General features: G+C 39.7%; 1 protein-coding gene across 23 annotated transcripts in view; it reads right to left on the reverse strand.

The window, feature by feature from the left end:
* Positions 1 to 17,394, reverse strand: part of LOC109480899 (eyes absent homolog 1-like) — a 120,042-nt gene that overhangs the window by 63,801 nt on the left and 38,847 nt on the right. For 2 of the 23 annotated variants that reach the window (XM_019783262.1, XM_019783261.1), the window contains exon 1: positions 6,512 to 6,753. The exons of 18 other annotated variants lie outside the window; for them this stretch is intronic. Coding sequence is in view for 2 of the 5 variants with exons in the window: in XM_019783246.1 (XP_019638805.1) it covers positions 9,200 to 9,235 (36 nt within the window). In the remaining 3 variants the exon portion in view is untranslated. Of the gene's footprint in view, positions 1 to 6,511; positions 6,754 to 9,199; positions 9,353 to 17,394 lie in introns of those variants that run through there. 3 more of the 23 variants (XM_019783246.1, XM_019783253.1, XM_019783260.1) reach the window with 3 other exon arrangements.

Raw genomic sequence — 17,394 nt, forward strand, 5'->3', positions numbered from 1 at the left:
GCCACCAATGAAATGATAAGACAACAGATAGAGATGAGCGGCCGCACACCTTTTGTTGTTATTCAGACTACTTCACTGGCAGACAAAGGCCGACTTGTGAGAAATGTAAATACGCACCTCAGGTTATCAGAACCGGTATCTAGGCCCTTCTTTCTATCCAAAAGCCAATACATCCTGACTTATCTCAAACAAACTTTTCTTATCAGTGCCGGTGGGTACTTGTGAACCACAAACACACCATAATAAACCCATAAACCTACTGATGAGAGGAACAACACTCCGGTCTCACAAAGGACCAAATAAATCACGTTGACATTTCCTTCAACATTGACTCTGGCAATATGAACAAAGCTAGAAGATACCTGTAGGCTCCAGGAGTGTGAAATGGGTCATTAACCACTACTATGAACAGAACTGCCTATGGAAATGTTAATTTTTGTACTAACAACATGAGAGTAATTAACATGAGCAAGAATTGTTATTCAAATAATTTCATTCAGGCAATGTACAAGTGCTAGCAGTAGGGACTGTGGTTTGTTTGCTTGTTGGAGAGGTTAGACCTCAGACATACATAGACAGCATTTGGTGCCATATAACTAACTTTTGAGCTGAGCAGAGCTAGACAGAACTTCAAAAGAAGGCTACTTGGTATTTGTACAAGCCTTAAAAGTTAAAACCAAAATACTCTGACAATGATATGAGCACTAGTGAGTGTTTGTGAAAACTTTGCTTCTCTACCGACACCCCTCTTTCGAACATGAACACTGCCTAATCATCTTCCGGTTATACCTCATTAATAACTAATCAGCTTATAGTAAATAATGCAGGGTGGGTTAGTAAACAAGGGCTATATACGGCATCCTTTCTTCAACATGAACAATCACTGGTATCTTTAAATCTATCATGTAGTACTGAACGTTACAGATGACGTGGCTTTTCTAATATGCTGTGAGATCAAGAAAATTAAGAGCCTGAAAACTGGCAGTCCAACAGCCGGACATAAGCCAATTGTGAGTAATATATTGGAGATATCTCAAGTATTGGTTAGTGTTATTCCTGCATGAGAATAGTGGAGGGCTCCTGAGTTACACACTCCATTCAAGAGGCCAGAAGTGTGCAGGGCTTGCTCCCAGATCAAACAGGTCAACATGCATGGAAATACAGGGCTCCAAATACCCAGGTGCAATGTGCAAAATCAACATGATTTTCAAGATTTGCATGTAAAAAATATTTTGAATATTTTGCAACTAAAAAATACTGATATATCATGTTTGCACTGTGTATCTCTGAAGTTTCTTTTGATATTTTTTTCTTGTTTCAAATAAATAAGGCTTTTCATTTTTAATTTTTTATACATATATAATCTTCTATATGCTATTTCAGGCTAAGAAGGTTAACACACAGTAAAACAGACTAAACATCATTTTGCACAAAAATTTTCTAATTGCACCTAAAACTTCTGCCAACATGCAATTCTGCACGAGCCTGAAAAAAAGTCTTTCGAGCCCTGAAATACAACTTACAGGCAAACACAGTGTAGACTTATACACCATCAATGTTTGTGCATGTCTCTTATATTAGAGCATTCCACCGTGCAGCAGTAGCAACAGTTCTTGGCAACTGCAGACGAAACCTTTTGCAACTGGTTGTAGAAGTTCCCATTGTGGATTACCCACCTCTCCAGCCAAGTGGAATGCACGTTGCTCCCACTTCAGAATGTAAATGATTTTTCCAGTACATTTGACACAGTGAAGGACCGAAAATCTGTGACATAAGGGTCCAAATGTGCCTCGTCCAGTGGGCTCCCCTGCCCAGTCAAAGGGCCGTGATTTGATCAACTCATACCTATTAGTCAGGACCTGCCTTTTGTGCTGTTTGGTGACTTTCTGACTTCCTAGTACTAATCACATACAACTGAGGTAGTCATTGCTGAAAACTCTGTCATCCAAAATATATATCCTAAAAATGCATTATTTCATCTAAACTCCACTGTACTACAATTTGATGTGAATGACCACAATCAGACATTACTTGCATGTATTTCAGCTTTCACAAATGTATCTGTGGTCACACTAAATACACATTTTTCTAATTCAAAAGCTGCATGAAAACTGTATATGTTTATATCATGCAATGTCCAACAGTGTTAAAATGCAAGCTTTCTAATGTGTTATTTCGGCAAATATAACAGATGCTTTCCCTTAGCAAACTCTTGTCCAACTAGCATCACAACAAAGCATCAGATGCTGTTTGTTGCAAAGGCTTTTCAGCCCCAGGCTAGATTAAATCCGGAAGTAGGCTCTGCAAATTTTTCTCACAAGACCATGGCACATATGATTATTAATTCATTTGACATTCATGTAAACTCCCAACTGATACATTGTTAAACCGATGGTTATGTCCATTATTTATTCATCATGTCAAAATTTGAAAGGGAGTGTTTTAACAAACATGACATTCTTGCTTTGTTTGTTATCAGTGAGTCAAACCACGGAAAGCACAGTAATTACTGTGAATTAACCAGTAGCTGGGAGCACATTTGGCCTGTCAACTCATGACGTATGACTTCTTTGGGCAGGAGCCCTTTGTTTTTTTTTTAAAGACTGACTGACTTTGCTGCAAGCGTTCAAAAGAATGGTCAAATTCCCATTTATTCCAAAGACTGTGAGTGTGACTTGCATCATCTGACCATTTATATAAATTATGTATTTCTAGGAAGAGAATTTATGGTTTGCAAAACATGATTTAATACTACTAATAACATCCAACTACAATGTTGCTTCTGATATCAGAAAATGACCTGTGATTCAAAATGAGAATCAAGGGAACATCATTTTTTTCTTTAGAACATCAATAATACTATTCTTTGCCTCAGAAGAATGCATAATATTCCTAAATCTATCAGTTATTATCCTTTGAAATTCTGCATCATTTTCTTTTGTACTGATGAATATTAGCAATCTGAAAAAGGAAAAAAAATTCACTTTTATGACAATATAATAGAGTACTGTTTCCATCACAGTCAAAATAGCCCTTCGGTCCATTACAGAAATTACATCCAATTCAACAAAGAAGTAATATTTCAGATATGCACAGTATTTCCCGGCTTGGCACATGGAGAATTTCCCTTAAGGCTTGAATCTGGACAGATATTGTCGTTAATAAGGGCTTTTCAATGTGGGTGGCTTAAGGCCCACTCCTGAGAATACTGGCATGGCCACTTTCAATCTAGGAAATGGAACAATTTCAATAACATCGTCTGGGTTTGGGGGAAGTCGCGGCTTTCACACATCAGAACTCCCCTTGGGAAACGTGGCGGTGGAGAAGCAGGAACAGCAGACTCCGCTACCAGAACGGCAGAGATGGAATCCCACGCCTTCCAACCACCCAGCGTGGGAAACCAAATCAAACATAGGGAGGTACCGAGATGAGTAGGTTTGGATTAAAACACCAGTGCTACATTATGTACCAGACAGGAATGTAGTTAGGGACATCGGTGCTCTTCCTTGGATAATACTAGTACCTTATTTTGTTTCATGGTCCCAGCCAGTCAATAAATGGTTTAAGTAGATGTACTTGATAAGTATATTCTTCCAAACAAGACTCTGACAGAATTTGGAGTAGAAGACAATGTCAAAAGAAATATCAAATTTCTAGAAATATCAGGTGCTATGCCTTGGGCCATCTTTACATTATTCTACCAAGTACAGTTAGGCAGTATTTTTGGTTTCAATCACAGTACCAGATCCAAGCCCAGTGCACTTCCTCTTGGCTCTTTCTGGTGGGCAGTTTCTTAATGGACCAAACACAGATAAACAAACAGCAGACTGAAGTGCTTATCTTTATAAACCCATCTGATCTACAGGGATTCAGCATGATAAACTAGGACCAAAAAATTCCAATTTCAGAAAACATGAGATTACTTCTGAGCCAGCAGTATAGATAAGAAGTACACAAAAAAAATACTAAAAGTAATCATGTATATCATTCATACATGTACAGTACCTCAACTACCCAAGTTTGTTTATCATATTTTGCCACATAACCCAAATAATAAAATTAGCTTAGGTTACCCCAAATGACATTGTCACAGAGTAGCTTGTATGAGCTTTTTGCAGAGTTTACGCCACGATTCACTGGGAACTATTCGCATCTAAGATCTTCAACTTTGGCATTTATAGCTTCAACCTGCGCTTTATGCATGCAAATATCCAGGTCATGTCCAAATCTGAAGTGAAGCCACAAGAAAGAAATCGGCCCTTGCCTCTGGAGTTAGACAGCAAACACTCTTCAGTCCACCTTGAGGCCCCAGACAAACAGGCCCAAAGTTTGGTTAGCCCCACTACAAACTCCTCAGCTACTGGGTAAACCAGCACAGGCTACTGTGTGACAACACCTCACTGTGCTAGGTAAACTAACCATATCCCACTGTGCTACTAACTGTGCTAGCTACCATTATAATTCCTGATGTCATTAATCATACATATAATTATGGCTATTCAAATTTCCTAAAGAAAATGAACCTTTTATCACTTTAAGTCAAAAGCAATACAAAATGCCTGGTTACTCACTTCCTTTGCTTTCTAAATCAATGTCAAATTCTCTATTTTCATGTAAGACCTGCATGTAGATGTACATGTAGACACCACACCTTTCATTTATGGTGAAAGCCAAATTCTAATTTTTTTTAATAGGACATAATGAGAAATAAGGCACAGAATTACAGTTGACTGGCTGTCGCTGCTTATTACACTGTTATAGACTTACAGTATTCTCCAAAGGCCGTTTCACCTTGTCCTTCAAATATTTACCCTCGCTCCTACATATGGCAATATGATTAAGTGGCAGCAAACATGCCGAAATTCTCTGGGCACACTTTCTGGGCATACTTTCTGTGCCCCTCTTCCTGAAGGTGGTTCTTTCAGAACCCAGAAGCACTTCCCATTAAAGGAGTTGGCCTGGCCAGGAACTGGAATAACTAACAGGCTACTGCTGACAACAAGCACACTGATAAGACTTTCAAACAAAACACTATCTTGTTCTTTGCAAATAAAATGGTCCTCTATCATACTGATGAATACAGTATAATTGCTTTTTTCCCCCTCAAGTTGTATCACCTGGACATTGTCCTATGTAGCAGTTGTCAATAAGTTCAGCTGTCAAAGACAAACCATGGTTATTAAACCACAGAAGGCAATACTCTCAAAAGCATTAGCCACAAACAGCCATAATAATGACAGTCATTCTTCATTCCCGTTTGTTTCAACATGTTGTTCTGGCCCTTGACAATCACCAGCAATGAAAATCCTTTCCATTCTAATCATTTCTGGGCTGTGCCTCTGAACTGCCCTGCAGATTCTGAGTTTGAATGCACCACGGTACCTTCCTGCAGATCTACTTTGATGCTAGCATGTTTAATTGAAATTTGAAAGAAAAATCTAAGACTTAAAATAGCTACCTATATTCCACCTGTGCTTCAGGTCTAATACTACCTTTGAGTGAAGAGTAAGACCATATTACAATATTCATCCAGCCAGTGTGACTTCTGATCCGCCACCACCCACCACGCACTCTCCACCCACCATACAATCTCGCTTGTATTTTCTAGAAAACCTGTTTATTTTCCTGCTAGAAATAAACATAGACCTGGGACACCTAAGATTTGATAACAAATTGAGGCCGTGTTGACTACAAGGCAACTTGCTGTTTTCTCCCAACAGAGACCTGTATGCACTCCCATCACATGGCCTGCCTACCTACCACACTGTGGTAACCAAACGCCTCACCTCTGAAATACCAACTGTCATGTCCAGAAGATTTTGCATTTTTCATATACCCCAGCGAACTTGTAAAAAAGAAAAGGGCAAGCTAAAGAATGTTAATATTATTGACAGAATCATTTTAACACTTTGAACATGTTCAGATGGTCCTTACAGTACTCATTCTTACATCACTACTATTGGTACTTCATACAATGAACGCTCAAGATCCACAAGTTATGTACCAACTTTTTCTAAGTCCACATTAATTACCATTTCACAAGTTCAACAAAGAAGTTGTCATTTCTACCATTCATGAATACAAACCATGTCTTCTGTGGCTAAAGCTGTTGTCGGGTAATCAACTTGGTAAGATTAACTGTTATAGAAACACGCCCCTACCCGACGTTTCACCCCGCCACGCCGTACTTCCCTGTCCGGCTTTGCTATCCTACCTCGCCCGGCTTTGTCCAGCTCAAAGAAACGGTAACATGTCCACTGGGCAGTTACAAGTTTTCCTACCTGCTCTGTGGTTCAGGTATCATCGGTTGAGGGATCCAGATTACACTTAAACATCGAGAAACATGCCGACACCCAGCACGATTTCTCCCCAAAACATCACATTTCATGCCACAATAAAAAGCCGCCCAACTAACCGTTATTTGCCGATTTACCGCCTATTTTCTTCCATTATTCCGCCGGCGCTGGGGTCAGGCAATAATAACAAAATTGCATGTTATGCTTGTACTAACCTATTATTTCTTGCTGCGAGACGTTCCAACACAATGCGGCTACAAAGCTGGAGGGCTATGGATCCCTATGGCGGCGAGCAGTGCTAGTTTTCCCGCCGCACAATGCCAACAGTCGCTGCAAACTTCTACGATTTCTCCCGCTGCACTGATATCCAAACAACTCCTCACCTGCTCCCCATGTTAGGCTTTGTATCGGGATGCATATTAAGAAATTCTTGTTTGTGGACTTAATGGGAGACAAATAAAGGGGGTAGAAAGCAAGGAGTGGCGGGATCGCTACAGTAACATTTCAATCAGATTACACAAAGAGGGCAAAGACAGCTAAAAGCAAGCCAGGGTGGTTTTGAATGGGTGAGGGGGGTAACCCTAGCCCAATTGGGGGTGTTGGTTTCCGACCTGCTTTTCTAAGGGCACAGTTTGTGCAAACAGCCTGCATTCCCCCATCCCCCATTTATTGAATTTGGTTGTAAAAGGCTGTTCTTTTATTTTTTCCACGCCATTTTGGCACTAAGATAAAGTTTACACAACCCCTTGGGAGGAGACGATCGAGTTCCCCCATCGCGCTTCCCCAATAAAACGTCGCCTGGGTGACGGGAAATTTTATCCAGATTCTGGCAATCGAATATCACAGGTGAAAATAACCCCACCACTGATCCGTAAGTTTACAATCAGGGCTAGGTCCCCCTACATGCGACAGTTGCACACAAAAGACTGCCACTGTACCAGACACAAAGCCAAGAAAGTGGCGGCAAGCCTTTTGTCAAATGGACATTGACAAAACAAGCTTGGACACAACATATTAACTGGACAGTGGACAGACCTTGTCTATATCATAGAAAACAGTTTTACTACTTCTTGTCGCTGGCACCTCACTTCACTGGTAGTACAGAATGCTGTTGTTTCATAGATATGCTTCTCGCCTGTAGTGCTTCCATGATTTTCTAATATCAGCAGTCAATATTCCCTACATTTTAGAACTGTTGATGAATGAATTTTCGAGCTAAAAGTAAAGAGTTTAACTTTACTTTGTGTGCAACTTTGTCTACAAGACAGAGGAAGACCCAGTAAAATTTGTTTTGTTGAATGGAGCAGTTTTCTACTGATCAGTTATTACTATTACTATACAGAACAACAATGGTACAAAGTCACAACACAACCCGATAAGAAAGAAGACCAGTCTACCAACAGATAGAAATTAATCATGGTTCGAAAAGAAACGACACATCTCCCAACAGAACCGCGCGCACGATTCTATCGTCGTGAAAGGAAGTGCTACAATGGCCTGAAGAGTTCCCGCCGAAAAGGCTTTTGTGGTCTATCCTCCAGTGACATGTACACCACAAAGACGGCCAACCTCGAAAGAAAAGCTCAACACATCATGGGGGTACCGAGTTTCACAACAAGGGGAATATGCACCCCTCCAACCACAAGAACGTTTCAAACCTCGGCTTCCAGAAATAAAATTACAGGTACAACATGAAGTTGTACAGTCAGAAAATGTCTTTCTGCGATAAAGCACCTCCGGCTCATTTAATCTATATAAACCCGAATTAAACCAGCTCTTACAGGCATCACACATTCCTGTTACATTAACAAGCAAGACCTGTGCCATCATCATATTAGACCATATTATAAGAGCAACACAATAAAGGGGAGATGTTACTTACAATATGGAACGTCTTTTCGATTTCTAGCTATTTTAAAAACAGTACACCGAAGACTGAGTTAAAAGACATGTCTTGGTCACTGTCTGGTATAGAAGGATGAGGGTAATGTTCAACAGCACAATTTTTAACATCAGGCTAACATCTAATCTAACAGGAGACCGTAACCTAGATTTAACAGTGAATTATGACTGTATTCCTTGATATCATGATTACATCCATAGTAGGAAAATAAAAAGAACATTTTAGATAGATAAAAATTCTGTAGCTAATTAAGTAATCCGCCTTTATCAAATTTGCTGCTTGTTGCATAAAATTTGCATAAAAACCTACCAGCATTATCAACAAAATCCAGGCAGGTTTACAACAGAATGAAAGAAAGAAAGAGTACCAGCAGATGTTTTAGCTGTTTTTTAGTGTCACCCCATTCAGATGCAATTTGCCTCAAGAAAGAGAATTAATCAAATAATGAGTCAAATATTGTTATCATGACAGCAATGTTCATGTAGATACCTTGGAAGCCAAAACAATACCAGAACATCAAAGACGCTGAGCTGAAATCACCACATTTGTTACAATTACAGTCCTGGCTGATGTGATAAGACAGGATGTGTTCACAAGTACTCGGTGTATAAAATGGTCTTTGCTAGCCATCCGTGTAATTACAACAATACTGGTGCGATGCCACTCCACACCACTTGCACAAAGAAAGCCCATAATTATCTTCATCCAGCCTCGATTTCTTTACCAATCAGGGGGATGAGAGAACAAGGACACAACCTGGCGGACACACACGAAACACGGCACACATTTGTCCTATTCAACAGGACAGATAGAAGGCAGGACACATCTATAACACGTAGATGAAGAAAATCTTTCTTCACCATCAAAGACTGAACATCTCATCGGAAGTGCCCAGGGCGGATTGTAAGGCACATTAACCACTGTACTGGTCTGACATGTCAGAGACCCCTGCTCCAGTTCTGATAGATACTACACAGTAAAGAGCAAACGGACTACTAACCTGGTACACAGGTGGGGTATGGTACAGACACTGCATGCTGCTGCTGAGGAGAGACCTGTGTGCACTGCAGAAGCCGATGTCTACAGGTCTAACAAATATCCCTGCTAAGCAGCTAAAGCCAGCGCCGTACTGCCTGTCTCCCTCACTGCATTATCCACATGTCGCTGTGCAGCGGCTCTGCTTTATACCTTCCCTTATAGCCCCGCAGGGAAAATACAATTAGGACTATTACAATGGCGTGGGCAGGCTCAGGTGGCTACATTCATACACAGGCCTGCAGAGGAGCTGATTTGTCGGTACTAAGCACCTCTCAATTGTCCGCGTGACAGCGCGAAAGGGCTGCTGCCGACTGAAGACTACGCAAGACCAACGTGACTCCCTTACTGCCTTTCAAAGTATAAACAAAATGTTTTTGAGTGGTATCATTTCTTTTGATTACTGCAATTTAATGTGCGGCAATCAAAACTTTGATAAGTGAACTTCACCTGCACCTGCCTTGTCTTTCAAGTACGAAAGGCTTTTACAGTTTATCGACTAGTTCCAGGAAACCTGTTTGATCAGATTTGTTTGATCTACCACTACGTAACTTACTAAAAATGCGAAATGGTGTAGGTTCAAAGTGGTTGGCTGGAGTACTTGGGTAAACATTGGCATTACCACAGGTTACCAACAAATAGTCTTTCTCCAGTAGATGAAGTGCAAGAACAAGATTATCCTCTACTATAAAGAGAACTTTTACATACAGGGGACTCTGTCCTTTGGTATATCCCCTCCCTTATATGAGCATAAATACTAATGTACATACACATAGATAAAGATAAACAATAAATTTTACCTTCAAGCATAAAGAATGTACGTACAGTCTGTACTACATAGTATACAGCAAACCGCATTAATTAAACTTATGCCAGCACACTCAGCGCAATGATATGTGACAATTAAGGAAGCTACATATTATGTACCGCAGATTAGCTTTGACTTTCAGGCATATTTTCAAACAGCTAGCACACACCACTTAGTACATTTGTATTGACTACCTCCAAAGTCTTTTCTCAGGTGTTCCAACACACTATCAACATATTTCAAGGCAACCTAATCTTTTCTGCACCTGGACAATATCACGTCTTAGTACATGTGCAGCTCTTAAACACCTGAGAGTGAGCTCTAACAAATTCCTAACATCTTATATAACCTTTACCTTGGCAGCGGTATAATGCACAGTCAGCATTATTCTTAGAGACTTAATTGCCTTCCACTGCCAGGTACTGTTCAGTCTGTTGCCTGAAGTATGTGAATACTCGCCCACGCTAAGTGATACCGTAGAATGGTATAGAAATATCTCGAGTGGTCCTTCACCTGCTTGAAATGTGACAATCAACAAATATCCAAGTTTTATTCTTCCAAAAATATCACACTAGTTACTGTTGTAGAACACTTGAATGCACATGTTACAAGTCCCTGTAATTTGATGAACTTTGTTTCTTTTCAGCTTTTGTAACAACTAGAATTTTGCACCTGCACACTTTGCCTTGAAAGTGGTAATGATTCAAACAAATTCTGCTAAAATAAAGAACAGCATCGCTGACTTAGACAATGGGTTGCAAATTTCCAATATGAAATTGATTTTGTTTGCTTTCTAATGCAAAAATCTGGTATTTATTATCTTTTAAAATAGCGGAAAATTTGTTCCATTATGCCGCTATACCTGATTAGCATGTCATGGCAAGGTACCGTTGTACTTTCTTTTGTTCAGAACAACTTTTTTTTCAAAAGGCAGCAGATGGGGGAGAGGTGGGGGGCCTTTGTTAGGCAGTCACTATCTATTAGTCACTCATAGAAGAGGCTGAAACAGACTAACACAAGGGCTCAGCTGGAACGACATGATATAAAAAAAAGTTGTTTGCTTTTGTGTTATGTTTTATGTTATTACAACATGATGAAAAAAATGGTTAGTTGTGAATTCCAGTCCAAATTGTGATTGCAAATTAACAACTAAACAACAATAAACATGTTAGACATATTTTTGAATATTGAATTAAATTGAAATGACTGATCCAAGAGCATTCTGTTGCTGTTACAATTAGATCTGTCTGCATTTCTAAAATTTATCATTAAACTGACATGCTATCTTACTTTCAAAGACACAAAAGCTTCAATCAAGTCTTGCGCTAACTTTTCATTTGATTTTGAGATTTTTCATTTCATACACCATCTTACCCTGAAGCAGGTGTGGACAGCAAAACATGGACAATACATTTTACAGTTGTCACAGAGGAAGGGCTATTATAGTATTAGAATCTGTGCATGATGTGAGACGTCATCTGCATTTTCTTCATCATGCTAATAAACTCACCCAACCAGAAACTCATCTAGCATTGGATGTCACTCCAACTTGTGAGTCACATGTGCGTGTGGCGGCGATCTCGGGGGAGTAACTGACTTTCAGGCCTGTTCATTTCCCCATCCATCAGCTGACAAATCGATAGATATTGAGGAAAAATGACAAGAAGTGTACATGGAAGTCCTGGCAGGGGATAAGTGATGGAGTAGCGTGTAAATCATGGCAGGCAGAAGCTCCCACCTCCCTGGTGGGAAGGATGCTAATGTACTAATTACTGCTCTTCAAAGCAATGCCAACTGGACAACTGAAGTTGGCAGCCAGGGAAGAGGACTGTACCGCTGAAACCAGACCTTATGGCTTACTGGGATGGTGGATCTTCTGTCAAAGTTCTTTGCCAAAGTTTGTAGTTCCGCTCCTAAAACTTAGTTATCTAAGGAAAGACAAAATCAACCTGCTGTCACTACTTCTTCCTTAGAAAATGAGCACTGCAAGGATATTGTTTTGTTTTGTGAAGTTTGCTTTTATTGTTCCATTGTGTGTGCAAATAAATAAAATAAAATAAAATCAATTGAGGAGCAAAACTTTCAGGTCTTTATGCAAAGCATCCCTTAGAAATACCAGTTGGCGCAATTTGTAAAGCTACTGGATCCAATCGAAATGTTGGCAATTGGCAATTTTTCCCTACCAATGCAATGCCCTTTGATATCACCCATTTTACTGAAGACCCCATAACAAATTTACCAGTCACCTTATGGGAACAGGCTCATCAGTCCTCTGGTCCAATAAATCTACCATATTGAAACCATGGCAACACTCTTCACATCTCAGGCCCTGGTAAAAGAAGTCCTAACCTGGAGGAATTCATCGGGATTTGACCTCATCAGTTTCACAGCAGGGACACTGCTGCGGCCTTATCCCCTAAATCTCCCACCTTGCACTGGTAATGGAGGGACCTCTCCCCAAAGCTGGGAAAATTCCTCGCACCAATATTGTCCCGCGTTTCTTAAAACAGTGGAGGCTGTGGCCCTGAGCTGCGGGGACTTTACCTGCCTAAGTCCTCCGACTTGAACCAATAATAGAGCAAATTTTCCAGCTAAGCCGGCGGAGTCTTGTGCAAATATTCCCCTGCATTCTTCACAATATTCCCTCTGAAGCTTTCGTCGAACTTGAGATCTTTGCCATGTCCGTTCTATTTTCCCGGGATTTGCAGGACTTGTACTATAGTTTATTCAACTCTGGGACTAAACCTGGCATGGTCTGTATCAGGAAGATAGTGAACCTACATCAGTGGCTACTCATCCATCCACACACATGCAAAGAGGGCACAGTCACTATCTGAAAGTAAAAAACTGACTATGCCAGAGTCATAGGGAAAGCTATTGAAATAATACAGGTGAAAGCCACATTTCCAACAACATATCAATATTTTCACTTATACATGTAACTATAAGCATAAACAAGGACTTTCATAATGGTAAGATTTCGAGAGTATTCTTCCAGGTGGGATAAAAGACATCATGAGGCCAATGAGTTAGGCAACATGTGTGACAAAGGTTCTCTCAGCCTTTACAACCTGCATGTGAACTTATTAAAGAATTCTCTCTTCAGAGTTTTAGTTCAATACACTGAAATAGCTGTGACCATAACATAATTGCTAGCAAAAGAGATCAGGCATAGGCCTATGTACATGAAGCCATTTGGCTTGTTATATTTAATCATTCCATTTAGAGAAGGTGTGAAAATTACCAACTGGTAAATGCTTCTGATTGGCAAAAGTGTGAATGGACTCCGGTTTATAAACTCAAAGTGACAAAAACACTTAGAGAGATTACCGGGACACTTTGCACCTCTGTGCGAAAAAGCAGAAGGATTCTGTCTTTGGGAAAGAAAGGATTGAAAATGGTTGGAGACAGGTGCTGCTCATTTGGCAAACCATTTCATTTTTTTTCTCAAAAAACTGTGTACAAATTATGATCAAATTCTTCAACATCAGGGAATGATTTCTATGTTGAACAAAATTTTTCAGGCTGTCCAGGATGTACAATATTATACCTATAAATCTACATATCAGACAGTGTCCTTTTTAACAGTGTCCACCTGCACTTCGGGAACACTGTTCCTTTATGGATGAATTATCCATGAAAACTTGCCAGCAACAACTTCTAATCAAAATTCCACAATTCTCCAGGCTCCATCCCCCATGAATTGTCTTTATTGTTAGCTCGCTGCCATGAATTTGTTTCATTAAGGTGGGGCTTTTAGAGCTGTCACCATGAAGGACATTGCCCTGCTCACACTAGGATTGAAAAAGAAGACTACATTTGACATGTTCCAGATACAAAAGTCTTCAAGTGGAATTTTTCTTTCTTCAGGGAAGCTGAAAATCTAATTTGTGACACTTCGTTAAAATAATCCATAAAATCATCTACCAATACTATATAGACAGGTTTTTTTTTTCATTTCAATGTAAAAGGTCTGCTTTCTTTTCCTTTTATTCTTTTCTTGTACTATCGAATCTTACAAGTCACTTTAACAAGTAAAAAAGAGAAGACATCTTTTAGACAAAATGCTGCACATTAAAGAAATACTTCTTCAATGCCCAATGGAGAACCTACCAACTTGTATTGTTAACTCCAGACTTCAGGTAATATGGCACAAATAGAACCATACTGTTAAGTTAAGGTAACGTTTGAGTGGTGATGTGGGTCAAGGTTGTTACTTCTGCATACCTTCCTCCCACACAAATGGAGTCCACTTCATATATATGTAGAAGTTTCTTTTAGTCTAGCTAGTATTGGTCTATTGGTCTAGTCAAGAGTCCATACCATCCTGACTCTCTGTCCATCACATCTTACCAACTATCATTGAATACTTGAGACTGGGCAAACTTAATTAGTTAGTTTAAAATATGTTTAATGCATTAGATTTGGGAGTGAAGTCAACCTTAGCGGCTCATAGCAGGGAGTATCCTGCATTTGGGGAAGCCACTTATGGTAAAAGATAACTGCTCAAAATCGTAAACTGTCCAACCTTACCGATATCAGCACACGAACATACATACACTGCATACCATTTCTTTAGGTCCAGTGTTATAAAAAATGCAAAACTTACACTTACAGGGAGGGAACAATGCCACATGTTACCGGTACAGTCAGCAACTATGTTGGACATAATCTTTAAATCTACTTCTCAGCCTCAATGCAACAAGTTGCCATGGGCACACTGGTGAGAATGTAAAGGTTAACCTTCTCATCTGGCCAAGTCAGCACTAATTCTACTTGATATGATCAAGAACTTTATTTTGATATCTGTACCAAACGAATAAACGAGGGACAAATATGATGCATGGTACTGATACTTGCACACAATTGAGAGTTACTTTTTTTTTTCAAAAGCTAATTTTGATAGAACAATATGATCACTGTATGATATTACGATTTTTACTTGAATGGGACATACCTGTGAATTTTCATGCATCCGTAGTGCAGGCATCAGTCATCAAGTCAAGATGCCGATTTCAGCAGAGGGGAAGCAGCAATGGGCCACATCATGGGGGAAGAAAGAGAAAAATGACTTTAGTGTTAAGAAAGATATCTTGTCAACAATTAATGCAATAAATACTTAAAAAAATATCTATATATCATACACTGTAATTACACAACTTCAATGCCCATGGATCAATAAGTTACGAAAATCAGATAAATCCAGGAAACTGAGTTGTTCATCCTATAACAAACACTACTGAATCATATCAACAATGTGAATAAACTGATACAAAAAAATTAAGACACATCTGACACATTTGTCTGACACATTTTGCAAACTAATCTGCAACAGGACACTGACAAAAAAAGATATAAAATTACTTAAAAAATACTGTTTTCCTAGCACCAATATTGTATTGGATATGGGATTCCTTAGCAGAGTTTGTACCTAAAATTTCAGCACCCCCCCCCCCAATCCTTTTTGTTCCATCCCCCAGTACAAACTTGGGTTCAGCAACTGCTTTGCAATTTAACAGCACTTTATACTCTAACAGTTATAACAATTTCCACAGGTTGCATGTTGAACATAAATGGCCTTCTACATGCTTTATGAAGTTTATCTATTTTGTATTAGAGCTATTTCTGTCACATCACAAACGGCTGGTCCCTTGGCTATCCCTTTGTCGAAAGGAGAAGAAAACACAGCCTTCAGGATTTGGTACCTAGTTTTTTCCAGACATCTATTTGTACAATCTGGTAGCACGCCTCTCAAGTAGGTAAATATTTCTCCAGGCAAAACACCTCCCGCCTTCAGGGCCATTTTCCCCTCAATCATCAAACAATCACAACCATGTTTGCATGGCATTTAGAAGGCTGGAAAACCTCATTGTGCAGTTAGCGGAGCTTCGAAACGGGCTCAAAACCTCTCGTTATAACTACTACGTTTGTCCCATAAAAATATCACAGCTCTTGGTTTCTTGAATACAAGGTACGAAAAGGAAATACAGACCAGGTGTGTTGTCTCATGAATTAACATATACAAGGTGGCTTTGTGCTAATTCATCCCTGACAAATTATCTCATACAATGACTTGATGCTTCTTAAAAGTGATTTGCCCTTTCTGCGATATTACAATTTTTTTTCAAAAGAAAATGCCTTGTTACACCGCAGTCTATTTCCCCCAATGTAAGTACATATACGTAAGTATAAATACATTGTTAAGCACATAAAAATAAGTGCAATGGCATCTACTCCACTATTACCTGTTGTAAGAACAGTACCGGTGTTGTTTCGAGCCCTGCGCAGGGCTGACAATAGTGGACCAATCTGTCAGACAATCATGCACCGGTTTGCTCAGTCTTTTAACACCAGCAGACTAGAGTCATTATGAGTGACCTCTATTTACTTTTAACATTACACAGCCATTCCACATGCCCAACTGCCAAAGCAACCACTGTTCCCAGTCCCCTCACCACTCCAGCCTACCACTCCCAACTTGTGGTTCCACAAAATAGCAGAGCTACATGCATATACACACATGTATATCCAACTATTCTTAAGTCTAGGCTATCCAGTGCCAAGCCATCGAACCCCTAACACACATAAACTTTTCTTTTAATAGAAAGTTACCACATGTTAAAATGTGAATAACAAGAAATCTGACAACTGTTATTTCATCTTCTTCTGAGAATTTGTCACAAGTATAACATCAGTCACTACTACTGGTTCTTAAATAGCCTAGATAGTCTTGAAAATTGACCAAGGCCAAGCAGAACACCTCTCAGGAACTGTAGGCAAGTACAGAGAATTGACAAGAACACTGTCCAAAAAGAAAACTGAGCCACTTTCTCTGTCTTTGTGAACATTTATTGCCAGGTAACTCCAGACTTCTCTGTCACCTGAGGACTAGTTAGTGTTGACTCATGTGGTAGCAGTTCATGATTTTCGTTATAAATAACGACCTAAAGACGTCAGATAGTGGGAAGACCTCCCCACCTCTCCACTGTAAAGGCATCAAACAAAGGAAAAACCAACAAACAGGTTTCTGGTCAAGGCAGCCAGTTTCTCAGAAATAAATGAAAGAATATACATGTACTTGGAAAGAAAATAAGTAGAAGGAAAGACTTCTGGTCACCAGGTGGTTTCCCAGAATGATAACATTTTCAACGGGCCCTCACTTTCATTACATGTCCTTTTGTAAAAAGAAGTTAGTCAATATCGAATATGGGTTGGTTGGGTTGGGTTGGGTAGGGTAGTGTAGGATTCACTGGTTAGTTGGTTGGTTGGTTGGTTTGGGTTGGTGGGTTGGTTGGTTGGTGGGTTGGTTGGTTGGTTGGTGGGTTGGTTGGTTGGTTGGTTGGTTGGTTGGT

The sequence above is a fragment of the Branchiostoma belcheri genome, unplaced genomic scaffold, assembly GCF_001625305.1.
Source record: "Branchiostoma belcheri isolate BF01 breed outbred unplaced genomic scaffold, Haploidv18h27 scaffold53, whole genome shotgun sequence".
In the NCBI taxonomy this organism is placed as follows: Eukaryota; Metazoa; Chordata; class Leptocardii; order Amphioxiformes; family Branchiostomatidae; genus Branchiostoma; species Branchiostoma belcheri.